This window comes from Cebus imitator, unplaced genomic scaffold (assembly GCF_001604975.1).
Source record: "Cebus imitator isolate Cc_AM_T3 unplaced genomic scaffold, Cebus_imitator-1.0 Scaffold20, whole genome shotgun sequence".
Taxonomy (NCBI): domain Eukaryota; kingdom Metazoa; phylum Chordata; class Mammalia; order Primates; family Cebidae; genus Cebus; species Cebus imitator.
The window spans coordinates 7,917,392-7,941,649 of record NW_016107335.1 but is presented as its reverse complement, the minus strand read 5'-3'; the positions used below and the strand labels follow the sequence as shown (position 1 = coordinate 7,941,649).

Sequence of the window (24,258 nt, the reverse complement as noted above, 5' to 3'; positions counted from 1 at the left end):
CGTGGGTATGGGGGATGATGAGAGAGACCCTAGGAGGTGCATCTGAGATATGGAAAACCGCAGGGAGAGAGCCCCAGCTTTTCTCCCCCCACCCTGGTGGAGAGCCCGTCCTTGCTCTTGGATACTGGCCTCCTCGCCCAGACGGACCATGTCAGGTCCTCCTGTACAGAGGGAGGGAGGAAGGAGTGTGCAGTGACAGTGCTGCCCTGCCCCAGGGGTGAGGGGTGAGGGTCACAGCCTCTTAGATAGCAGAGCAAAGTGCTGCCTTTGAGCCGGAAGCAGGATTGGAGCCGGCAGTACCAGAGCAGAGACCCCCGCCAGCCCATGGCCCCTGCAGAGCCACTCGACCACCACATCAGCCAGACTGTGGGAAAGGAGCCAATTTATGAAATTAAATAAAGTCCACAAAGGGAGTGAGAAACTCAGGCTCAGGCACCCCACCCCGGCTGGGCCCAGCACAGCTGGAGCACAGTACACTGGGCACCCCCACCGTCCTGCCCCTCCCCAGAGGGGGCTTAAATAGGCCAGGCCCCAGCCTGGCGGCCAGAGGTCCCAGGGCCTAGGGCGGACAGAAGTCGGAGAAGTAGGGGTGCTGCAGGGCCTCTTCTGCTGAGATACGTTGGACAGGGTTACACTTCAGAAGGTTCTGGAGATGGAGGAAAGGCAGTGGCAGGTTCAGGACAGGTCACTGCCCAGAGCCTTGCCTTCCTGTAGTCCCTCTGGACAAGTGTCCTGCCCCACCCTCTACCCCTGGTCACCTACCTGCAGCAGGTCCCTCCCTGTGGCATTGAGCTTGGGCACGACGTTCACCAGGGATGTTGTGGCCGGGTACATCGGGTAGGGCTGTGGAGAGGCAGGGACGGTCAGACCAGGGGCAGGGGGGGGTGGAGGCTGCCAGGAATGTGAAATAAGAGGGACCCTGATGAACCATGACCCCCATGACTCCCCATCACACCTTGTAGTCTGGCAGCTTGGTCATGGAGGGCCACTGCTCCTCGGTGGGAGTCCCCAGCAGCGTGTCCACAGGGTCAAGGATCACTCGGGGAAACGGCCACGGCTGTATCTTCAGGAACAGCGTGAGGGCTTCTTCCCCTCCTGGGAGGGATTCCTCATACCCACCACCCTCTTCTCTCACCCTCCCTTTACCCTCCGGCTTGGGCTTGACAGAAGCAGCCGCAGCATGTCACTCACACATCCAGCTGGTTCCCATGACAATCGCTAACTAGTCTAACCCACATGCTGATGGCCTAGTCCTCATGAACCAGTCCTGCCCCACTCCCACAAAACGTGTCCCTGCTCCCTTGGGCTCCTTCACCCTGGCATCCATCTCTCGCCTGGAGGGACATCCTCTTGACTTCGTCCCCCAGGGCACGCTGCCCGTCCTACAAGTGGCACCTTCTCCAGCGTGCATCTGCTCTGTGACCATCAGGGCGTCCAGGCCTGCTCTCTTCCCTTGCCCTCAGGAGAAGCCCTATGGACCCCATCATCCCACCCCGTATCATCACTGCCCTGGCCCATTGCGCTAAAACTCCATGGGCTCTCCCCTCCCAGAGGGCTTGAGGCAGAGGAAAATGGAAGGATATCGGAAGATCCTCTTCAACTGGTCATCAACATCATTGCCGGGAAAGAGAGGCCGCCCAGCATTGGCCAACTCTGGAGGAAAGGGAGGGGCTAAGATGTGACATGTGAAGGACCTCTCACTCTGAGGGACCCCCTGACCTTCCAGCCCATCCCAGGGCCTCCCTCCCTTGCCCCAGCAGAGACCCTCTGGATCCTATTTGTCAACCCAAATGGGAAAGAAGGTGCCTCTGCAGTGCCCCAGCACGTCACCTGCAAAGATGCAGCCGGCTGACCACATGTCGATGGACGTGGAGTACAGCTTGGCCCCAAAGAGGACATCCGGTGGGCGGTACCACAGTGTAACCACCTGGAGGAGACCCCCCCGACAGGGACCTCCCACTTAGAGGGCTGGGGAGGAGGTTCAAGGAGGAGGCTCAGAATGGTGAGGAAAATAATGCTTTGGGTCATGGGGTAGGAGCTGAGGGGCTCCCTCCCCCAACCCCACATCCCAGCTCCCAGCTCACCTCAGCTGAGTAACAGCGGACAGGGATCCCAAAGGCTCGAGCCAGGCCGAAATCAGCCAATTTCAGCTCCCCATTCTGAGGAGAATGGAAAGGGAACATGGCGAAGGGCCTTTGAGCAGCCTTGGGGCAGCACAGGCTCCATCCTCCCAGTCCTCTTCCCCCAGGCCCTGGTCCTAGCCTCCCCTTCCCCACCTTCTTCCCAAAAGTACCCTGTTGATTAGCAGATTCTGGGGCTTCAGGTCCCTGTGCAGCACATTGCGGCTATGACAGAATCCCAGGCCTTTTAGCAGCTGGAAGAGGAATGACTGAGGGAAGAGCAGGGAGCAGGGAGTCAGATGCCCTGAACATAACCGTGCCCAGCAACTGGCCGGCTCCTCTCGTCACCCTGTGCTTCGCTACACCCCACCCACCTTTCAGCACCTGGCTCAGAGTGACACCATTCATTTGCCATCCAGGACCTGCTTTGTACTGTGCTAGGTATTTGAGGGACAACAGTAAACAAGCTGGCCCTGGTCCCCACCTTCCTGAACCATACAGCCTAATGGGCCTTGCCAGGTGGATCCTAGATCTGGCCTGGATCCCAGCCCATGATCCTCCCTCCCTGGCCGCATCTGAGTATGCACACCGTGACCATCCACATCAATATCATGGTGTAGTATCATTCAGGACTGGCTCCCCTGGAACCTGGACCAAGGCATTTGATCTTGGGCCTAGAAGAGCACCTGGCACACAGTGAAGCATTCAGTAAGTATGTGTTGAATGAATGAGTGTATCTCCTTGAACCTCATTTTCTCATCTCTCGGGTGTAAACATCATTGATGTTACTGATGTCAACATCATATGATGTCCCTGTAACGTGGCCAGACTAGTGTCTGAGTGCCACTGTGCAGGTCAAAGACAACCACGTGAAAATGCTGACTAGGAGGCCCCTGCGGGGCAGAAACAGGGTTTTCTCATCCTCTGACACGCTAGAGCATGCCTGTTCAGGACCCAAACTTGGTGCTCAAGGAGTGCTTACACTGAAGGCAGACTTGGACTCCAGCCTGAGGGGTCCCCCAACACTCTCCTCACCTTTACAATCTCAGGATCGAGGTCACCATTGCAACTGTCAAAATACTTCTTCAGGTCCTAAAAAGGAGATGAGTGGAGGAATGGGACAAGAGTTTAACCTCAGTCTGGGTCCCTATAACTTCCCAAAGCTACTGTCCCCCAAATCCTGCTTTTCACCTGGTCACAGAATTCAAAAACCAAAGTCAGCTTCTTGTCGCTGTGCAGGACATCATGAAGCCTAGGGCAAAAGAAGGGCTCAGCCAGGCAGGTCTTCCTGACAAATGTCCCAGGTCAGCCCCCACCTCCCCCAAGCAGCCACATCTCCCGCACACCTGACGATGTTCTTGTGCTTCAGCTCCTTGAGTAGGCAGATCTCCCGGAGGGCTGAACTCGGCACACCCTGCATGTGTGAAGGGGCCGGGTGGGCAACAGTCAGATCCCACCCAGCCCAGGCCCTCAACCCCCTCCCCAGCCCCAACCCAGTCCCCAGTCCTACCTCATCATCGTCATCCAGCCTCACCCGTTTCAGAGCCACGATCTCATGCGTCTCCCGGTTTTTGGCCTTGAACACTGTTCCGTAGGTGCCTAGGGGAAGGAGATCAGGGGTCAGGAGAGAGGATGGCCCACCCTTCCCTAACCCAGGAAATGCCTCCTGGGAGGTGAAGGCAGCGTCTGAGTGTGCAGGGGAAGGGATTCAGGGTGAAGGCAGGTGGGAGAGCTTTGTGAGTGAGGATGTGGCAGGTGGGGAGGGAGGAGAAGGTGCCTGCGGAGGCTCCAGGGGCTCAGCAGGAGGAGGAGTGCGGCTGCCAGGGCAAGGATGACTATAATGAAGGCAGTGCTCATTATAATGAAGGATCTGGAAATAGTGAGGAGGGGTCTGGGAGAAGACTGAGGGTCTGCAGCAAGAACCGAGGCTGGGGGTCGGCGTGAGGTTGTCCAAGTGGTGCTGAGGCTAGGGTGAGAAATTCAGAAGTGTCGCGATTGGGAGGTCGGGTCTACTGGGAACGCTAAGGTTGGAGTGGGAGCCTGCGGGAAATGCTAAGACGGGGAAGACTGGTGTCTGCATGGAGTGCTGAGCTCAGGGGGGCCAGGGCTGCAGCCGCTGCTGAGGTCGGAGCCTGTAGGTACTGCTGACGGTAAGAAAGCCAGTGCTGCAAGGAATGCCGAAGGGTCCGCAGAGGAGCTCTTGCAGGAACATCTCCAGATTCCATTACCTTCTCCAATCTTTTCCAGTTTCTCGTATTTCTGCATCGCGGCGGCCGCGGGGACCCTGCGGGCCCTCGGTTTTTAAGACTGGCCCTGGCGTTGCAAAGGAGGCGGCACCCCAGCCTCCAACCCCGCCCCGCCTGCCCGCGCAGGGCCTTCTGGGGCATGTAGTCCTAAGACGGCAAGATTTCCCCTCAATGCCCAAGGCCGAGGACAAGAAGACTACAACCCCCAGCCGGCTGCGCTCAGGCTCTCTGCAGCACTTGACTCCCGGGCTCTGGTTCCAATGCGGAGGCAAACCCTGGACTTCAAGTCCCAGGGAGCCACGCGTGTCCGTTTTCCGGGCGCCCTGCAGCGGCGCGGCGGTTCCCAGTGTGCCCCGCTGTTGTTATTTCTTTTATGTGTTCCCAGCCCTGTTGAAAAGGGCCGCTCCGGGACTACGCGTTCCAGAATGCAGCGGGGATGGGGGCGGAGCACTGTCGCTTAGGGGTTTGGGGTTTGGCGGCCTAGATCCCGGGCCCTGGCGGCCCAACTCTGACCTGGTTGGTGGCCTTGAGTTCCCAACGCCCTCCTGACGACCTCAGCACAGGTTTCCACCTCTCTCCAAGCCACCTAGTGACCCCAGGATTGACTGGGGAGTGCCTTTGAGCGAAGATGCCCTCACAGGGAACAGCTGACCGCAGGGCTGGGAATAGAACAGGTGTGCCTTTTTGAGGCTGGGTTTTAGTGGAGGGATACATTCCAAAGACCCCTCTCTCCGCTGCGCCCCGTTTGTTGTCTCAGTCCTCACTCGACTCCAGCCGCTGAACTCTGAGGCAAGCTAGGTGGAGCCCTGGGGGTCTTTTCCCTAGACCCCAGTCTCCGGAGCAGAGCCCACCGGAGTCAGCCAGGGTGTGGCCGGCAGGTTGGTTAACCCCCTCCACAGACAGATGCTCAACTTGCAGCAGCCTCTACCTCATCCCTTAAAGGAGTTGATTATAGATTCCCTTGCATTGCCTCTCTAATTGTCTCATGATTGCATTCTTGAGGGCTATGGACCGAGGGAAAAGGATCTCAAACAGCACTCCTCAGCACCGGAATCAGAGTTGCTGCCAAACACATGTTAACTAACTCGTTTTTATCTGAATGCTTTTGCATACACAATGCTATGCTTCACGTGGCCGACTGAAGAAGGGAAAAGTATATGCCTTATCTGGAAGACTTGGTGATTTCGTTGGGCAAACCAAAACTACATACAAAGGTCTTGAATGATAAGTGATGGCTATGGCTTAGGTTGATTCAGTGTGAAGGTTCCATTCAAGAGGAAGGAGGCCACCACAGGGAATCTCTGTCCCTCTCAGGAAGCGGGGGGCCCCTAACAAGTTGCCCTCTCCCAGGTCAGCTCAGGTACTGAGCGGGTACTGGGCAGCCAACCTTCTCGCCCGCTCGCCACCTGAGGCTTTCTTGGAGGCACGGGACTTTCTTGGACGTACGGGGTTATTTGGGAGGGGGGGCGGAAGAAAATCTAGACCCCGATACGTTTCAATTTCTACTTCCTCCGCCCCGAATTTCCTGGCCATCCTTGTGCCTGCGTTTTCCTGTCTCGGATCCCCAGCGCGAGGCGGGATCCTTTCCACCCAGAGGTGCCGTAATGGAGCCAAGAGACGGAATCCCCCGGACGCCCGAGCCCGGAGTAGAGACTCTCCGGGCAGAGGGACGCGGGGGTGGCTCCTGTTGCCGGGCTGTGCCTGGAAGCGCGCCCCCGCCCCGGCCCCTGCTCTCGGCCCCCGCTCCCGCCTCCCCAGCCGCGGCGGCGGGGCCGCGCACGGTGCGCCGGGGGGCGCGCACGCAGGGGGCTGGCCTGCCCGAGGCGCGGGGGAAAGTTGAGTTGGGAGAAGTTGGGAGAGGCGGGGGCGCGCCCCGGGGTGGGCACGGGGCAGTCGTCGGGAGCGCGCGAGGGCGCCGGAGGACGGGGAGAGACCCCGAGACCCCCGAGGCACCAAGTCCAGAGCGAGCGGGTAAGCGGAGAGGTGGTGGCGGGGGAGGGCCGGGGCCGCGGAGGGAGGAAGGGAGGGGGAAGGAGAGGGGGGGAACTCGGGACTTGAGCGGGGAGGGAGTGGAAGTGGAGGAAAGGGCGGAGACTGGGGCGCGGGGAACCGAGGTCTTGGGGAGAAGGATGGGGAGGCGGATGGAGTGCTGGTCGGAAGCGGGCATTCCGGGCGCTTCTCAGAGTTCCCTAAAGCCAGGGTGCCGCGCCCCCTGCCACCAGGAGGGTGTAGTCTCCCGGAGACGCCGCCGGCCCTCCCACTCCCCGGCGGGCTCCAGACCATCCCTCCCCTCCTGCCCCCCCGCACAGCCCTTCAGTCCAGGGGCGCCCACACTGGGGGTTGCCCGGGCCTCCGTCCCCAATCTCCGGGTTGAGAGGCGAAGCGGGGAAAGGCGGGTGGCGGGTCAGGTCGGGACAAGGGGTCAGGCAGAAGAGGGAGCAGCTGGGTGGGGATGGGAAAGACGAGCCCGGAGAGTTGGACCTGACTCCCGGGGTCGGCTTGTCCAGGCGGGGAGTTCCGTGCTGGGTGCGAAGGGCGGCACTGCCTGAAATCCAGGGTCTACTTTATCCCCCTTTATTTCCCCCGCCAGCCCCACTTGGAAGAGCTGCGGAATTTACGAGTTCACTTGGGAGGTGGTTAATGCCCAAGTGGGGGGCCTGAGTTGCTAATCCCTTGGGCCAGGGGAGAGATGCTAATCCTCTGGGCTGGTTAGGGCTGGTCCCGGGAATGTGTCCCCACCCGGATTATCGGCACCGATGCTCTGGACAGAGGCTGCTTTGTGTTCTGGGACAGCGGGGGAGGGGGCGCAGAGGAGTGTGGAGGGCACAGCCTGAGGTGGGAGTACGCACCTGCAGGTGCTCAGGGCGGACTCCCCACAACCTTCCCAGACTGGGTCCCCCCACGCTCATCCACACCACCCACCCTGGCTGAAGGCCTGCTGAGGGGGAGGGGAAGAGTATGGTTAGCCGAGTTGGAGTGCTTGCCAGGATTGTGTTGCCAGGCTCCCCATCCTGGGTGACCCCCCCCCAGGCCTATACTGTTGGACCCAACACTGACTTGTCTTACTCGTAAGTCGGGCACCCCCAGTCCCCAGCAATGCACTGGGAGCATGGGTACTGTCACTTTCCGCCAGTCTTGGGTGCCCCCCAGGCTGACCCACTAGGAATGGGCCCCTGATCTGCAGGGATTGGGCTGCCCCCTGCAGCTCCTTCTCTGCCCCCACCACACAGGGTGTCCTCCGAAGACTCCCTGTAGTCACAGTCAGGAGGGTGGCAGCCCTGCCACTCAGATTTTCCTGGCTCCAGGCTCTAGGGGGGCGGGATCCAGACTGCCCTCAGAGGCAGAACCTCAAGGCTCAGTGGCCACCCCCTCCCAGCCCATCACATGCCCCTCCCCAATTATAAAGCTCTGCCCAGCCCGTGCCCACCTTCTGTGCCTTCCTCCCTCCCACTGAGTGAGTGGAGTTGAGCTCCTGCCCTCCACCCAACCACTCTGCTTCCCTCCTGCTGGCCCCCACAGACCTGGGGGAGGGAAGCCTCCTGCCGGCCTGCACTGGGGAGGGGGCGCCCCCTCCCTGCGGGGGCATCTTGGGCTCTCTCCAGAGTTCTTCCTCTCCTCTGCCCGCTTCCTGGCTTCCTGTCGCAGCAGCCCAGCCTGGCTCCACGGGGTGTCTCACCCTCCTCACCACACCCTCTCTGGTCTCAGGCCCACCTCTGGTGGGTGCCCTGATCCTGAGGTACTCCGTGTCTGCCTGGGCCTTCACTCCCCTCCTTCCCCGGCCCATGATCACTCCCCCCACCCCATTCTGTTGCTTTCTTTCCAGGCCTGGGCCTTGACTCCTTTCTCTTTTTCTTGCGGCCTCTCCCACCTTCTCTCTTCTCCCGCTACTCAGTCTCTTGGCCCTTTTTGACCCCGGTCGCCTCAGTCCTCTCCTGTCTCTTTGTTCTTCTCTATTTCTCCTTTAAATAACTCCTCTCTGTGCTGTGGCAGCTGCTAAGGGCCACTCTGAGGTCCTTCATAAGAGGATCCGGAGCAGCGTGGAGGGCGTGTGGTGGCTGCTGCCGTCCTGGGGCTCTCAGTGGTGATTGGGCCTCTCCCCCTACCCAGGTTATGCCTCCACCTCCTTGCCCTGAAAGCCGCAGCGACAGTGAAAAGGGCTAAGATTCGGCCATGAGCAGCGCCCCCCGGCGCCCTGCCACGGGCGCAGATTCTTTCCGCACGGTGAGTGTGGCCCCCAGTTCTCCATCCAGCCTTCCCTCTGTGGCAGCCTTGGATGCTCCAGCCAAGAGCCCTCTCCAACCAGGGGTGTGAGTGTGTGTGTGTGAGAGTGTGTGTGTGTGTGTGTGTGAGTGTGCAGACCGGAGGGCGCTGCCATCCCTACCCAGACCTTGCATGATTGTCGTGGGGGGATGGGTAGTGGGGTGGATCAGGCATCTCCTAGTGCTGGGGAGGGAGTTGAGGCTGTTACCTGAAGACCTAGGTAGCTTAGCTTTGGCAGTTGAGGAACTTTGAGAACCCTGGGTCTCTCACCCAGCGACCCCTCTTAGACCCGGCTGGCACTTGAAGTGCAGGTCTAGTCCGAGCACCAGTCAGGGTTCTGGGCTGAGCTTGCCTGCTGTGACTGGCCACGCCCCCTGCCCACGTGCCACCCAGGCCCATCCTTCCCTGCCCCCACGTGGCCACTGCTCCACATGGCCCCCTCTGGATTTTCCTAAGGAGTCTAATGATTAACCCCGTGCCACAATCAGCTCCGCTATTGGTCATTCTGGCCCAGAGGGGCACGTGACTGGGAAGGGGTGCAGGTTGGTCCCCTCCCCCTCCTTCTCAGGTTCACCCCTGCCGGCCATGGACTTCCTCCTGCGGCCTCAGGTGCGAGGGGTCTGCGACCTTTTCTCCCCAAGGGGGCTAGCTCCCTGCGCCTCTCCCTGCCCCCTCCTCTCACGGTTCTGCTTCTGGTAGGAGTGGGGCCCCGCACTTGGGGAAGCCCAGAGATGGGCAGGAGCCTTCCTCACAGAGGGGAGAAGCCGGCCCCCTGGCCCGCTCACCTTTTTTTATCCGGTGTTCTGCCAGTCTCAGCTGCTCCAGTCCCCACCTCATCCCCAAGACCCGCCCTTCGCCACAGCCCTCCTCCCCGAGCTCTTCCTGGTTCTCGCTGCTGGCACCGCCATGGAGGGGGCTGCATACCCCCGCCCTTGGAGATCCCGATGCCCTTCAGGTCCAGAAGTTCTTGAGCAAATATTTGGCGGTGCCTGGAGCTGAGACCGTGGGTGGGTAGGGGGCTGGACCAAGGCTGCCTGGCCCGGCGGCTGCTGCTTAGCCGGGTTGAGCTTTTGCAAACGCCGCATTCCCTGCTGGCTGTGCCGGCTACTGCTCTGCGCCCGCAGGATGACTCAGGTGGGGGCTGTGGGGGTGGGGTGAGGGGTGGGGCTGGGGAGCAGGCCCAGGGCTCAGGTGTGGGGTCTACGGGCTTGGGGAGCACTCCTGGGGCTGAAGGGCATCCATTCCTGGCCCTGCGGGGCTGGGTTTGTTTGACTCTGACTGGCCCTGGATCTGTTAGCTTGGGCGCCTCCAGAAGTTACTTTTTGGGCTCAGCAGTTGTCTTCAGGCCAACAGGAGTTTCTTCACTATCTTGTCATGTGAACTTCCCGGTTCACACGCCCTCCCTCCAGGCTGCAGAGGGCTGGACACACGGGATTTCTTCCCCTGGCCCTGAACTGACTGTACAGCCAAGGGGGATGGGCTGGGGTGGGGGCAGCTCAGAACCTAGGGGACAGCTGCTGAGGGGGACTGGGTCTCTGCATCTGAGGGGACACTGCTGGGGGGACACTGGTTCCCTGCATTTGACGGGACAGACTAGAGGGACTGGGTCCCTTCTTTTTTTTTTTTTTTTTTCCCGAGATGAAGACTTGCTCTGTCACACAGGCTGGAGTACAGTGGCATGATCTTTGCTCACTGCAACCTCCGCCTCCTGGGTTCAAGTGATTTTCTTGCCTCAACCTCCCGAGTAGCTGGGATTACAGGCACCTGCCACCATGCCCGGCTGATTTTTGTATTGTTAGTAGAGATAGGGTTTTACCATGTTGGTTAGGCTGGTCTTGAGTTCCTGATCTCCAGCAATCCACCCACCTAAGCCTCCCAAAGTGCTGGGATTATGGGTGTGAGCTACTGTGCCCAGCCTGGGTCCCTATATTTGAAGGGACAGCTGCTGAGTGGATATCAAGTCACCAGCATTAGAGGAGATGGCTGCTGATGGTGGGGGTCCTGGGTCTCTGGCACTGGGAAGGGTGAGGTTTCGGGGTACAATTTCCAGTAAGCCTTGTGTGTTTTCTCTGTGCCTTCTTCCTCACAGCCAGAGCCAGAGAGCTTGGTCCCTGGGACGCCTGGGTTCCCCGAGCCGGAGGAAGATGAACTTCACCGCACCCTGGGCGTGGAGCGGTTTGAGGAGATACTACAGGAGGCCGGGTCTCGCGGAGGGGAGGAGCCAGGCCGAAGCTATGGGGAGGAAGATTTTGAGTGTGAGGGGGCAGGCAGGGGAGGGGGAGGAGGCAAGGGGATCACATTTGACTGTCCAGCAAAGGGGCTGGGGTCCTTGTGGGAGGAGTGGGGCTGTGGGCCAGGATGGCAGGGGAGAGGTGCTCTGCTGGCCACAGCCAAGTCTCCCTCCTCCCTGCAGACCACCGCCAGTCCTCCCACCACATCCATCACCCGCTGTCCACCCACCTGCCTCCGGATGCACGCCGCCGCAAGACACCCCAGGGCCCAGGACGGAAGCCTCGAAGGCGCCCGGTAGCCTCCCCAACAGGAGAAACCCCCACCATTGAGGAGGGGGAGGAAGATGAGGATGAGGCCATCGAGGCAGAGGGGGCCCGGGCACTCACGCAGCCGTCCCCTGTTTCCACACCCTCCTTAGTGCAGGTGCGCTGGGCGCGGGCTCCTAGGGGATATTGTCAGGGCCCTGGCCTGGTCACTCCTGCCCACATGGGTCCCTGTTGCAGTTCTTCCTCCAAGAGGATGACAGTGTTGACCGGAAGGCAGAGAGGACCAGTCCACCTCCCCCTGCACCGCTGCCCCACCAGGAGGCAACTCCCCGGGCCTCCAAAGGGGCCCAGGCTGGGTAAGTACACCCCAATCAACATTGTCCCCAACAGACACCACCCCTGCTAGGGAAGTAAGGTGGTGGAATCACCAGGCCGGGGTTCAAATCCCAGCCCTGCCCTCACTAGCTGGCAAACAACTTAAGCTGTTCAAGCCCCAGGTTCCTCACGGAACCAAGCATAATAGAACCTTTCTCACTGGTGGCTGTAGGGATTAAGGGTGGTATGAATTAAGGTTCTAAGTATGGTTTAGCCTGGCACAGAACAAGCGCTGCCTAAGCTGCCCCCCACCCCTGCTCGTCCCCTACCCACGCCTGTGGTGTAGTGGGACCAGTAGCCAGCACTGGCTCAGGTACTGGACTGGTGACCACCTAGCACTTGCTGGGGCCCCCAGGGTTCCAGAGGCAAAGGAGACCCCTTCTCCTTGGGGAGCTGCCAACACGCTCTGGTTGGAAACCAAACGTCATATGAGGTGGCATCAGCATGTTGTCACTGCACCCAGTGGCTGGTTCAGGCAAAGTGTCAGCACCAGTGGACGATTGGCATTTGGGGGAAGGCTTCCTGGAGAAATGACTTTGAACTAGGTCTCAAGGTCACTACTATCACGGATCTGTTGTTTTCTGGGTGCCAGGCAGCGTGAAGGCTGCAGGAAGCGAAGGGCATGTTGTCCCCTCTGGGAGCGCGTAAACCTGTTGGGACAGTGTACAGATGCAGGGGGCAGGTTACAGTGGCCTTAAAGGTGCCAGGATGGCCAGGAGGAGGTTGGGGCTTCCGAGAAAGTCTGGCAGCAGGAAAGGGTTGGATTTGTGGGCCAGGGTACGTGGGGGCTAGGAAAGCCTGGTTATGGGAGGGGACGTGAGCTTGGAGCTCTGGGGTCTCTTGATGTTGAGAGAGAGGGATAGGACCACATGGCAGGGCCCTGGCCACCCAGTGTTGGCAGAGAGAGGGGAGAGCAGAAGCTGGCCTGGCATCTGTGAAGGCCGAGGCTCACCCCTCCTCCCAGGGCAGGAAGCTGTCTGCCGTCTCAAAGGCCCAGTGCCACGGACTTTATTCCTCTTGATTAAACATAGGCCCCTGTGAACCTCTCAGTCCCATGGCTTAGGGGTGTGCCAGGGGGTGAGGGGGCAGGGGGGTGAATACTGACTGTCAGGAAGCAGCGTCCTGAGCTCCTTTTTTGTGCCAGGCCCTGCACTGGGACTTTTCCAGAATCTCGCCCCTCATGGCACCGCAAAAGGCTGGCCTCAGCCCCAACTGCTAAGGAGCATTGACGTTCTCAGTGGATGATCAGAGGGGCCTTTGGGTGACCATTTGGGACTGCACAGCTGGAAAAGGATGGAGCTGGGGTGTGGATGCTGGCAGTCTGCGTCCAGAATCCCCCTCTTCCCATGCCCATGCCTCCCAGGAGTGGGAGCTAGGAGGGCCTGGAGTCTGATGTGGCCCCTTCCCTAGCTGCCCCCTGTGTAGGTGCTGGGAGTTGGGGAAGAGGCCAGCTTTCTCAGGCTCATGGCCATTCTGTCTGCCTAGAACCCAGGTGGAGGAGGTGGTGGTGGTGACCAGTGGCACCGCAGGGGGTGACAATGGGGGTGCCTCGGGGCGCCCCCTGCCTAAAGCCCAGCCTGGGCATCGCAGCTACAATCTTCAGGAAAGGAGGCGCATCGGGAGCATGACGGGGGCTGAGCAGGCACTGCTGCCCCGGGTCCCCACGGACGAGAGCGAGGCCCAAACGCTGGCCACAGCCGACCTAGACCTCATGAAGAGTGAGTGCTGGGCATGGGCCAAACCCGGCACTGGGGCGAAGGAGTAAGAGAAAGGGGGAGCCCAACCTTGGTCCTCTGCCCCCACAGGTCACCGGTTTGAGGACGTTCCTGGGGTGCGTCGGCATTTGGTGCGGAAGAATGCAAAAGGTTCAACGCAGAGTGGCCGGGAAGGGCGGGAGCCTGGCCCCACACCGCGAGCCCGACCCCGGGCCCCTCACAAGCCCCACGAGGTACCATGCTCTGCTTCATGCTCCTCCATTAACTTCCCATCCACCTTCTCCCCACGATCCCTCCCCTACCTCTCAGACCAGCTGTAATCTCAAGCCTCAGGATTCCCACCTTTGTTTTGTTGAGACAGTCTGACTCTGTCACCCAGGATGGAGTGCAGTGGCACAACCTTGGCTCACTGCAACCTCTGCCTCTTAGGTTCAAGCGATTTTTTTTTTTTTTTTTTTTTTTGAGGTGGAGTTTTGCTGTTGTTGCCCAGGCTGGAGTGCAATGGCGCGATCTCGGCTCACCGCAACCTCCGCCTCCTGGGTTCAAGCAATTCTCCGGCCTCAGCCTCCTGAATAGCTGGGATTACAGGCATGCACCATCATGCCCAGCTAATTTTTGTATTTTTAGTAGAGACGGGGTTTCACCTTGTTGACCAGGATGGTCTCGATCTCTTGACCTCGTGATCCACCCGCCTTGGCCTCCCAAAGTGCTGGGATTACAGGCTTGAGCCACCACGCCCGGCCCTCAAGCGATTTTTTTTACCTCAGTTTCCAGAGTAGCTGAGATTATAGGCACCCACCGTCCATGGCTAATTTTTGTAATTTTAGTAGAGATGAGGTTTCACCATGTTGGACAGGCTGGTCTCCAACTCTTGGCCTCAAGTGATCCACCTGCCTTGGCCTCCCAAAGTGCTGGGATTACAGTGTGAGCCACCGCACCTGGCACAGGGATGCCACCTTTGGTTGTGAAGGTTGTACACTGCACAAGAGTGCCATATACACATCGTAGAGCTTATTGACTTAGGCACCATGATCACGTTTCCGTGGTGGGCATCGTTGATTTGAGTATTGTGGTTATAATTCACATCTTTTTGTCGCATGACCATCTTAGTAAGAGATGCCATTTTCTGATTTGAATAAAGGCCCCCCTTGGGCTAAAGGTGGCTCTGGATAGCACCGCACTTCATTTTTCAAAACCTAGTTGCCTCTGTACTTGTTTGATCCTCTCAGCCACCTGTGAAGATGACAATAGGTCAACAGCCATGAACTAGAGTGCTGTGACTTGGCCAAGGTCACTCGGTTACCTAGTGACGCTGCCCATCTTAAGGGCTCTGGTCCTGAACTCTGGCACAGTGTGTGTTTATCCCCATTTTATGGAGGTGTCATACGTACAGGAAGCTGCATCTGTGTGAAGCATCCAGCTCGGTGGCCAGTTGTAAGGACCTGCCTGGCCATTTCCCACACTCCAGAAGTTCCTCCATGGCCCCACCCAGTCAGTATTTTTCAGAGGCCACCACTCTTCCTTCATTTGCCAGTTCTTGAATGCCTATCAGTGGAATGGCTGATAAGCATTCCACTTGTTAAAAGGTCTGCAGTGGCCATTTCTCAAGCCCTGACTGTGAGTCATATAGCATGCCATGTGCTTTTCCTTTTCCCTCCTGACAGTCCTTTGAGGCGGGTATTATTCCCATTTGACAGACGAGAGAAGCCACGTCTCATTGGCTAGTCAGTTGTCGAGGGTCCCACGTGGCTGTGGGACTGGTGTGCCTGTGTGCCACCCACCGTGCTCCTGCTCTCCAGGGTCACTCACCTCCCTCTGATGCCGCTCACCTGAGACCCATCCCAGGGCTGCCGCCTCCGGCTCTGTACCCCAAAATGCCTTCCCTTCTCTCCCCCAAGGTGTTTGTGGAGCTGAATGAGTTGCTGCTGGATAAAAACCAGGAGCCCCAGTGGCGGGAGACAGCTCGCTGGATCAAATTTGAAGAGGATGTGGAGGAGGAGACAGAGCGCTGGGGCAAGCCCCACGTGGCCTCCCTCTCCTTCCGCAGTCTCCTGGAGCTCCGCAGGACCCTGGCGCATGGTAACTCTGCTCCCCTCCACCTCCCACCTGGCTACTTCCCAGGAAACTTTCTCCCAAATGGCCCAAATCTGTCTCGAGCCCCACGATGTGTGACAGCTCCAGAGCCCAGAGGGACCGTGGGGACCCAGAGCTCACATCTGCCTTTTCAGCTATCAGCTTCTCTAATGTTCTCAGATAACAACTGAAGCCAATGTGTTTTGGTTGTGAAAATGTTCAAGAGAAGCCATTTTGATGTAAAGCTTTCTGAAATTCCTGGCATGCCTTGGTACCGTCTTCGAGACTCTGGGGAATGTGATCTAATCTGTAGATCTCATGAAATGACCATGGACCACAGATGCGGGACTTCCAGCCCTGTGTTTGCTTGCTTGCTCCTTCTCAATGGGTCATCACTCCCGGTTGTTGTTAAAAGGTCTGTTTCTAAGGAGCTGAGGTTCTATGGTTTGAGGCACCCTGGGAATTAATTTTTTTTTTTTTTTTTTTTTTTTTTGAGACGGAGTTTCGCTCTTGTTACCCAGGCTGGAGTGCAATTGCGCGATCTCGGCTCACCGCAACCTCAGCCTCCTCGGTTCAGGCAGTTCTCCTGCCTCAACATCCTGAGTAGCTGGGATTACAGGCACGCGCCACCATGCCCAGCTAATGTTTTTTGTATTTTTAGTAGAGACGGGGTGTCACCACGTTGACCAGGATGGCCTCGATCTCTTGACCTCCTGATCCACCCGCCTCGGCCTCCCAAAGTGCTGGGATTACAGGCTTGAGCCACCGTGCCCGGCCAATTTTTTTTTTTTTTGAGGCAGAGTCTCGCTCTGCCGCCCAGGCTGGAGTGCAATGGTGCAGCCTCAGCTCACTGCAACCTCCGCCTTCCTAGTTCAAGTGATTCTCCTGCCTCAGCCTGCTGAGTAGCTGGGATCACAGGCGTGCGTCACCACGCCTGGCTAATTTTTGTATTTTTAGTAGAGTCGGGGTTTTACCATGTTGGCCAGGCTGGTCTCGAACTCCTGACCTCATGATCTGCCCACCTTGGCCTCCCAAAGTGCTGAGATTACAGGCATGAGGCACTGCGCCCGGCCTTTTTTTTTGAGACAGGATGTTTCTCTGTTGCCAAGCTGGAAGTACAATGGCGCAGTCTCCGCTCACTGCAACCTCCATCTCCTGGGCTCAAGTGATCCTTCTGCCTCAGCTTCCCGAGTAGCTAGAACTACAGGTGCACAACACCACGCCTAGCTAATTGTTGTATTTTTAGTAGAGATGGGGTTTCACTGTGTCGCCCAGACTGATCTCGAACTCCTGAGCTCAAGTGATTTGCCCAACTCAGCCTCCCAAAGTGTTGGGATTACAGGCGTGAACCCCTGTGCCCAGCTTAAAATTAAATTAAAAAAAAGAAGAATAAACAAAAAATTAAGCAGCTGAGGACCTAGAAACCTGCTCTTACGATTGTTTCCCAACTAAGAGTCCATAGGCCCCCAGTGAGGCTCAAGGACTTTGGGTAAAGTGCCACCAGGCAAGAGCTCTATTACTAGGCCTTGTGATCTCTGGTCTGGCTGCTCAGGGGTTTTTGGTTCTGTTTCTTCTTTAATCTTTGTTACTGATGAATGATCTGGTAACTTTTGAAGGAACTGTTATTTCTGTGTGCAATGGTGAAGGGAGGTCAAAGAGCAGATGGGGAAGTCAAGAAGCTTGGGGTGGAGCGGGGTCTGCAGATGGCTCCAGGGCAGCCACATGGACAAGGCCACAGACCAGCTGAGGTGCGAACCAGAGGGTAGAACTAGGCCCCTAGAGTGGCACAGCAGCTGGCTCACTTAGAGGAGAGTTTTCTAACAGCCAAGAGCGTTCAGCCAGAGTGGGCAGCCTGGGCCGTCCCCGTGGAGGCCAGATGCTCCCTGGAAGGGGTGTCTGGCAGGCGTAGCCTAGGTGGCCGCTCTGGTCACTGAGGTTCAGTGGTCTCTGTTGAGCATCATAACATTCCTGGGGGTCTGGGGGAGGGGACAAACCAGAGGGTTGATGTGACCTAGGCTCCTGTGGGAGCTAGGACTCAAGCCCGTGTCCTTCACGGGTAGGCCGGTGTTCCATCCCCAGCACCTACCCACCTGGCCCTCAGCCGTCCCCAGCTCCTGCTCCCATTCCATTCCCTGCCACTGTTCTGCGCCCTGGGGCTGAGAGGTCCTCTATGCCATCTTATGCCAGGGGCTGTGCTCTTGGATCTGGACCAGCAGACCCTGCCTGGAGTGGCCCATCAGGTAGTGGAGCAGATGGTCATCTCTGACCAGATCAAGGCCGAGGACAGGGCCAACGTGCTGCGGGCCCTGCTCCTGAAACACAGGTGAGGCCCTGTGGGTGGCTGGGGACGACACTTGATCCACCCCACCTGCCCTGGCCCTTGGCATTGACCGCCCCCTTTGCCTCACTGCCCTCTGCCCCGCCAGCCACCCAAGCGACGAGAAGGACTTCTCCTTCCCCCGGAACATCTCGGCCGGCTCCCTGGGCTCCCTGCTGGGGCATCACCATGCTCAGGGGGCTGAGAGTGACCCTCATGTCACTGAGCCTCTCATCGGAGGTGTTCCCGAGACCCGGCTGGAGGTGGAGCGAGAGGTGAGGGGAGCACCGGCTCTGCCTGGGCTGGCGGCAGGACTGAGGAAGTCCGGGTGAGGACTCAGAGTGGGAGGGGCTTGCCTGGGCTGAGCTCTCTTCTGTGTCCCCTAGCGTGAGCTGCCACCTCCAGCACCACCAGCTGGCATCACCCGCTCCAAGTCGAAGCACGAGCTGAAGCTGCTGGAGAAGATCCCCGAGAATGCCGAGGCCACAGTGGTCCTCGTGGGTATGTGGGGCAGGTCCCATGTTGGGGGCTTGGTGGCCGGGCCCTGAGGCAGGGTCCTCTAGTCTCCCTGGCCCTCCCTTGGTACCACCCCTGGGCGAGGGGCTGGAAGGTGGTCCTGCTGCTCAGCTCTTACTCACGATGGCCCCACACCCCTAGGCTGCGTGGAGTTCCTCTCTCGCCCCACCATGGCCTTTGTGCGGCTCCGGGAGGCCGTGGAGTTGGACGCAGTGTTGGAGGTGCCAGTGCCCGTGCGTTTCCTCTTCCTGCTGCTGGGCCCGAGCAGCGCCAACATGGACTACCACGAGATTGGCCGCTCCATCTCCACCCTCATGTCGGACAAGGTCAGCTCCCCTCCTGCTCTGAACCCTGCTTCCCAGAGCCCTCACTGGGCCAGCCTTGATCCCCACAACTGCCCCCCACCCACCAGCCTTGCCCAGCCCCAGCTCCAGGCCCTCAGCCCTCCTCTTTGTGCCCTCCCTGATCCCCATCCTGCTTTGGCAGCAATTTCACGAGGCAGCCTACCTGGCCGATGAGCGGGAGGACCTGCTGACGGCCATCAATGCCTTCCTGGACTGCAGCGTGGTGCTGCCACCCTCGGAAGTGCAGGGCGAGGAGCTGCTGCGCTCTGTGGCCCACTTCCAGCGCCAGATGCTCAAGAAGCGAGAGGAGCAGGGCCGGCTGCTGCCCACAGGGGCCGGGCTGGAGCCCAAATCTGCCCAAGATAAGGGTACGAGCCAGGGCGGGCTGGGTCCGTGGTTGCCTGAAGGGGATGAGGTGAGCAGGAGGGGCTGGGGTGCCCTGACGGAGGCCTGGGTTGCAGCGCTCCTGCAGATGGTAGAGGTGGCAGGGGCAGCTGAAGATGATCCCCTTCGGCGGACTGGGCGGCCCTTCGGAGGGCTGATCCGAGATGTGCGGCGCCGCTATCCCCACTACCTGAGCGACTTCCGAGATGCACTTGACCCGCAGTGCCTGGCTGCCGTCATCTTCATCTACTTTGCCGCCTTGTCTCCTGCTATCACGTTTGGGGGGCTGCTAGGTGAGGAGAGCCTTCAGGGGCGGTGCCGGGGGGACTGCCCAGGGCCTGGCCACCATCTCCTGAGCTGGTCCCTGTACCTCCAGGAGAGAAGACGCAGGACCTGATAGGGGTGTCGGAGCTGATTATGTCCACAGCGCTCCAGGGCGTGGTCTTCTGCCTGCTGGGTGCCCAGCCACTGCTGGTGATTGGCTTCTCGGGGCCCCTGCTGGTCTTCGAGGAGGCCTTCTTCTCGGTGAGGGTTCTTCCCGCCCAGCTCCAGCTGCCCCTCCTCTGCCCTAGACGCCTCCCCCAGCGTCCCTGCCCAGAGCCTGGGACCTGACTGCCCTCGCCTCCAGTTCTGTAGCAGCAACCACCTGGAGTACCTGGTGGGCCGTGTGTGGATCGGCTTCTGGCTGGTGCTCCTGGCCCTGCTCATGGTAGCCCTGGAGGGGAGCTTCCTGGTCCGCTTCGTCTCCCGCTTCACCCAGGAGATCTTCGCCTTCTTGATCTCACTCATCTTCATCTATGAGACCTTCTACAAGCTGGTGAAGGTGGGCAAGCCCTGCTAAGAGCTGGGCCAGGAGGGCTGAGGTTTCAGGGCTGGAGGGAGTCTCTTGGTCCCATCCTCTGGATTCGAGGCCAGGCTAGTCTGGAGTGTCCCTGGGGCTTGTTGCCAACACACACACCAGGGCCTCAGATCGGTCTTTTAATGAATGGAATTAATTTTTGAGACAGTCTCACTCTGTCACCCAGGCTGGAGTACAGTGGCATGACCTTGGCTTACTGCCACTTCCATCTCCCAAGTTCAAGCAGTTCTCCTGCCTCAACCTCCCCAGTACCTGGGATTATAGATCTGTGCCACCATGCCCAAATAATTTTTGTATTTTTAGTAGAGACGACATTTCACCATGTTGGCCAGGCTGGTCTTGAATGCCTGACCTCAGGTGATCCACCCACCTCGGCCTCCCAAAGCGCTGGTACCATCGGAGTGAGCCACCGTGACTGTCTTGATTTATTTCTAAACATTAACTCAAACCAGATAGATCAGTCATTCAAAAACTCATAGTTTTATTTTTTTTTTTTGAGGTGGAATCTCACTCTGTCACCAGGCTGGAGTGCAGTGGTACAATCTCGGCTCACTGCAACCTCTGCCTCCCATATTCAAGCGATTCTCCTGCCTCAGCCTCCTCAGTAGCTGGGACTACAGGTGCCCACCACCATGCCCAGCTAATTTTTATATTTTTAGTAGAGACGGGATTTCACCATGTTGGCCAGGATGGTCTCAATCTCCTGACCTTGTGATCCACCTGCCTCGGCCTCCCTCCCAAGGTGCTGGGATTACAGACGTGAGCCGCCGTGCATGGCCTCTTTTTTTTTTTTTTTTTTTTTGGAGACGGTGTTGCCCCAGGCTGCAGTGCAGTTTTGGTGCGATCTCTGCTCACTGCAACCTCTGCCTTCTGGGTTCTCCTGCGTTAGCCTCCCAGATTACAGGCACATGCCACCATACCTGGCTAATTTTTTTTGTATTTTTTTAGTAGAGATGGGGTTTCGCCAGGCTGGTCTTGAATTCCTGGCCTCAAGTGATCCATCCACCTCAGCCTCCCAAAGTGCTGGGATTATGGGTGTGAGCCACTGCACTTGGCCAAAAACTCAAACTTTTACTTCTTAAAAACTTCTATATTTAATGGCACAGTGGCGCCATTAGAGCTCACTGTTACCTCAAACTCCTGGGCTCAAGTAATCCTTCTGCCTCAGCCTCCCTAACAGCTGGGACTAGGTGGGCACCACCATGCCTGGATAATTTTAAAATTTTTTGAAGAGGCCTACCTATATTGCCCAGGCTTGTCTGGAACTCCTGGCCTCAAGCCATCCTCCTGTGTTAGCCTCCCAAAGCATTGGGGTTGTAGGCAGGAGCCACTGGCCTAGTTTATCTTTTTATTTTTTTACTTCATTTTATTTATTTGTTTTTTTGACACAGAGTGTTGCTCCATTGCCCGAGCTGGAGTGTAGTGGCATGATCTTAGCTCACTGCAACTTCGGCCTCCCAGGTTCAAGCAATTCTGCATCTGCCTCGACCTCTCGAGTAGCTAGAATTACAGAGGCATACCACGGCCCAGCTAATTTTTGTATTTTTAGTAGAGATAGGACAGGCTGGTCTCGAACTCCTGACCACAAGTGATCCGCCTACCTCAGCCTCCCAAAGTGCTGGAATTACAGGCGTGAGCACATGCTTTTGTTAAAATGTCAAACAATCCAGGATTGTAGAAAGGGGAAAGGCTCCAGAGCTGACAGTCAGTCTGGGCATGAGACATGTGTGACAGGCCACTCTGGTTCTCTGTGCTCATGTCCTCCTCTTTCAGTCCCCTGGATCCTCACTGGGCCTGGCTGATGCCACTTACCAGCTGCCTTCCTGACTTACATCAGCTGCTCAGTCTTTTCCGCCCCACACTGCCCTGTGCTCACAGCTGGTTCTCTGGGTCATTGTCTTAATTCAACAAGACAAGCTCCTTGAAAGCAGGCCAGCCTTTCCCCTGCCCCACCCCTCCCACCCAACGCTCACTGAGCCCCACGAACCTCTCTGCAGTCTAGCTGATGGAGGCCTTGTGGCCTCCTCTTCCCAGATCTTCCAGGAGCATCCCCTACATGGCTGCTCAGCCTCCAACAGCTCAGAGGTGGACGGCGGTGAGAACACGACATGGGCCGGGGCCAGACCCACGCTGGGGCCGGGCAACAGGAGCTTGGCTGGGCAGTCTGGGCAGGGGAAGCCCCGGGGCCAGCCCAACACAGCCCTGCTGTCACTGGTGCTTATGGCCGGCACCTTCTTCATCGCCTTCTTCCTGCGCAAATTCAAGAACAGCCGGTTCTTTCCTGGCCGGGTGCGTGGGCTTAAAGGCCAAGAGGGGGTTAGGGGCAGGAAGGGAGGTGGCAGGGAGTCAGGGGCTGTGGTGGCAGGCCTCTGAGCGCTGTGCCTGCTCACTCAGATCCGGCGGGTGATTGGGGACTTTGGGGTGCCCATCGCCATCCTCATCATGGTGCTTGTGGATTACAGTATTGAGGACACCTATACCCAGGTAAGGTGCTGCTGCCTCTGCCACCCCAGGTCTAGGGGCTCCCCTCCAGCCTCCAGATCCAGCCCGTCCTTCAGCTGAGTGGACACCAACCCCTTTCCATGGCACACCCTCCACATTGACCTTACCCTTGTCCCTGCACTGTGTCTGCCCTGCAGAAGCTGAGCGTGCCCAGTGGATTCTCAGTGACTGCCCCAGAAAAGAGGGGCTGGGTCATCAACCCCCTGGGGGAGAAGAGCCCCTTCCCTGTGTGGATGATGGTTGCCAGCCTGCTGCCCGCCATCCTGGTCTTCATCCTCATCTTCATGGAGACACAGATCACCACGTGAGTGGTCCTAGCCGAAGGGGTATAAGGGCCAGAGCCCCAGGCCAAGCTGGGGAACTCAGCATGGAACCTCCAGCCATACTGGGCAATCCCAGGGACCTCAGGACACCTTGGATGCCAGGATGGCCACAGGAGTTTATTCTGTGGACAGCAGAAAAGCACCCTGATGTTTGCTGGGACAGGAACAGCACTTGGAGGGGCAGGCCAGCCTGGCAGTGCTCGCTGGGAGCTATCATGGAGGATAAGGACTCGGGGCCCAGGTTCTGCTCTATATGGAATTTGAATCCTGACAGAATGGACAGGGACCACCAGTTTCCAAAACCAATTGGAGGGACTGGCTGGACATTCTGGAAAGACCCTGTGGTCTGCAGAGCCGAGTCCACCCTGGGCCTCAGCAGCACCCCTCCTGCTCTCAGGCTCATCATCTCCAAGAAGGAGCGCATGCTGCAGAAGGGCTCCGGCTTCCACCTGGACCTGCTGCTCATCGTGGCCATGGGTGGCATCTGTGCCCTCTTTGGCCTGCCCTGGTTGGCTGCTGCCACTGTCCGCTCCGTCACTCACGCCAACGCACTCACTGTCATGAGCAAGGCCGTGGCGCCTGGGGACAAACCCAAGATTCAGGAGGTCAAGGAGCAGCGGGTGACAGGGCTGCTGGTTGCCCTGCTTGTGGGTATGTTGCCTCTTGCCCTTCCTTTCCCAGTGGATTCCCCAGGGCCACTGGGGCCCGGGGACCCTGGGGCCAACTGTTTCTCCTGCGCCTCCTGTAGGCCTCTCCATAGTTATCGGCGATCTGCTCCGGCAGATCCCCCTGGCCGTGCTCTTTGGAATTTTCCTGTACATGGGAGTCACTTCCCTTAATGGGATCCAGTTCTATGAGCGGCTGCATCTGCTGCTCATGCCGCCCAAACATCACCCAGATGTCACTTACGTCAAGAAGGTGAGCCCCCCAGCTCCCCACCAGAAGGGGTGCGCCTCTGCCCATCCTGGTCTACTTGGGTCACTGTCCATCTGCTCCCTCCCGTCTGCCCTTCCAGCTAGCCCCCACCTTCTCTCTACAGACCCTAGGAAGGTGCTTCCATCCCCACCTCTGAGGAGGGGAGAGGCTCATTCCAGGAGCAGGCTGGGGAGGAGCCTGGGCTCACCTGTCTCCATCCCCCAGGTCCGGACCCTCCGTATGCACCTGTTCACGGCACTGCAGCTACTCTGCCTGGCCCTGCTCTGGGCTGTCATGTCCACAGCTGCCTCCCTGGCCTTCCCCTTCATCCTCATCCTCACAGTGCCGCTCCGCATGGTGGTGCTCACCCGTGTCTTCACCGAGCGAGAGATGAAATGCGTAAGCCCTCCCACCTGCCTCCCCCACCCCCTCTTGGTCCCCTCTCATCTGCCTGTGGATCTAGAAAGGCTCCCCTTCCCTTCTTGACCACCACCCTCCCACACAGCTGGATGCCAACGAGGCAGAGCCAGTGTTTGATGAGCGGGAGGGTGTGGACGAGTACAATGAGATGCCCATGCCTGTGTAGCCGCCCATGCCTGTGTAGCCGCCGCTGAGAGACAGCTGAGAGACCGCCAAGAGACGGATGGATGAGGGGACAGGCTGGTGGGATGGGGTTCCCCCTCCCCTGCCCCTCCCTCCTCATTTTTATTTAAGTGAATAATTTAAAGTCCCCTCCTCCCCCAGTGCCCCTGCAGTAAAGTGCTTTGGCCCCCACTTATCTCTGGCCTTTTGTCTCTATGTGGGGGCATGA

At 58.5% G+C, this 24,258-nt stretch overlaps 2 protein-coding genes across 4 annotated transcripts; one reads left to right on the top strand and one right to left on the bottom strand.

Annotated features, from left to right (window-relative positions):
* Positions 1-365: 365 nt before the first annotated feature.
* Positions 366-4,485, bottom strand: CDK5 (cyclin dependent kinase 5). Its single transcript, XM_017520394.2, has 12 exons — positions 4,349-4,485; positions 3,631-3,719; positions 3,467-3,534; positions 3,312-3,372; positions 3,156-3,212; positions 2,294-2,389; positions 2,085-2,159; positions 1,831-1,927; positions 1,584-1,653; positions 956-1,016; positions 763-843; positions 366-646 (listed from the first exon to the last, which is right to left on the bottom strand). The coding sequence occupies exons 1-12, from the start codon at positions 4,383-4,385 to the stop codon at positions 560-562; spliced, it is 879 nt and encodes a 292-aa protein (XP_017375883.1). The 5' UTR covers positions 4,386-4,485; the 3' UTR covers positions 366-559.
* A 1,231-nt stretch (positions 4,486-5,716) lies between these two features.
* On the top strand, positions 5,717-24,225 carry SLC4A2 (solute carrier family 4 member 2). Of its 3 annotated transcripts, none has more exons than XM_037735634.1 (23): positions 5,717-5,962; positions 8,474-8,587; positions 10,716-10,881; positions 11,040-11,281; positions 11,362-11,480; positions 12,985-13,217; positions 13,305-13,447; positions 15,113-15,293; positions 17,475-17,610; positions 17,714-17,879; positions 17,991-18,105; positions 18,262-18,446; positions 18,607-18,832; positions 18,926-19,141; positions 19,225-19,373; positions 19,477-19,671; positions 21,742-21,996; positions 22,102-22,191; positions 22,347-22,513; positions 22,930-23,183; positions 23,281-23,450; positions 23,673-23,846; positions 23,953-24,221. In XM_037735634.1, exons 2-23 carry the CDS (start codon positions 8,537-8,539, stop codon positions 24,031-24,033), a joined length of 3,714 nt encoding a protein of 1,237 aa, XP_037591562.1. In that variant the 5' UTR covers positions 5,717-5,962; positions 8,474-8,536; the 3' UTR covers positions 24,034-24,221. The 3 variants fall into 3 exon arrangements, with proteins under 3 accessions (XP_037591562.1, XP_017375813.1, XP_017375820.1); XM_017520324.2 differs by lacking the exon at positions 5,717-5,962 and adding an exon at positions 6,150-6,337 and having other exon boundaries at positions 23,953-24,225; XM_017520331.1 differs by lacking the exons at positions 5,717-5,962; positions 8,474-8,587 and adding an exon at positions 9,124-9,235.
* The last annotated feature ends 33 nt before the right edge of the window (positions 24,226-24,258 follow it).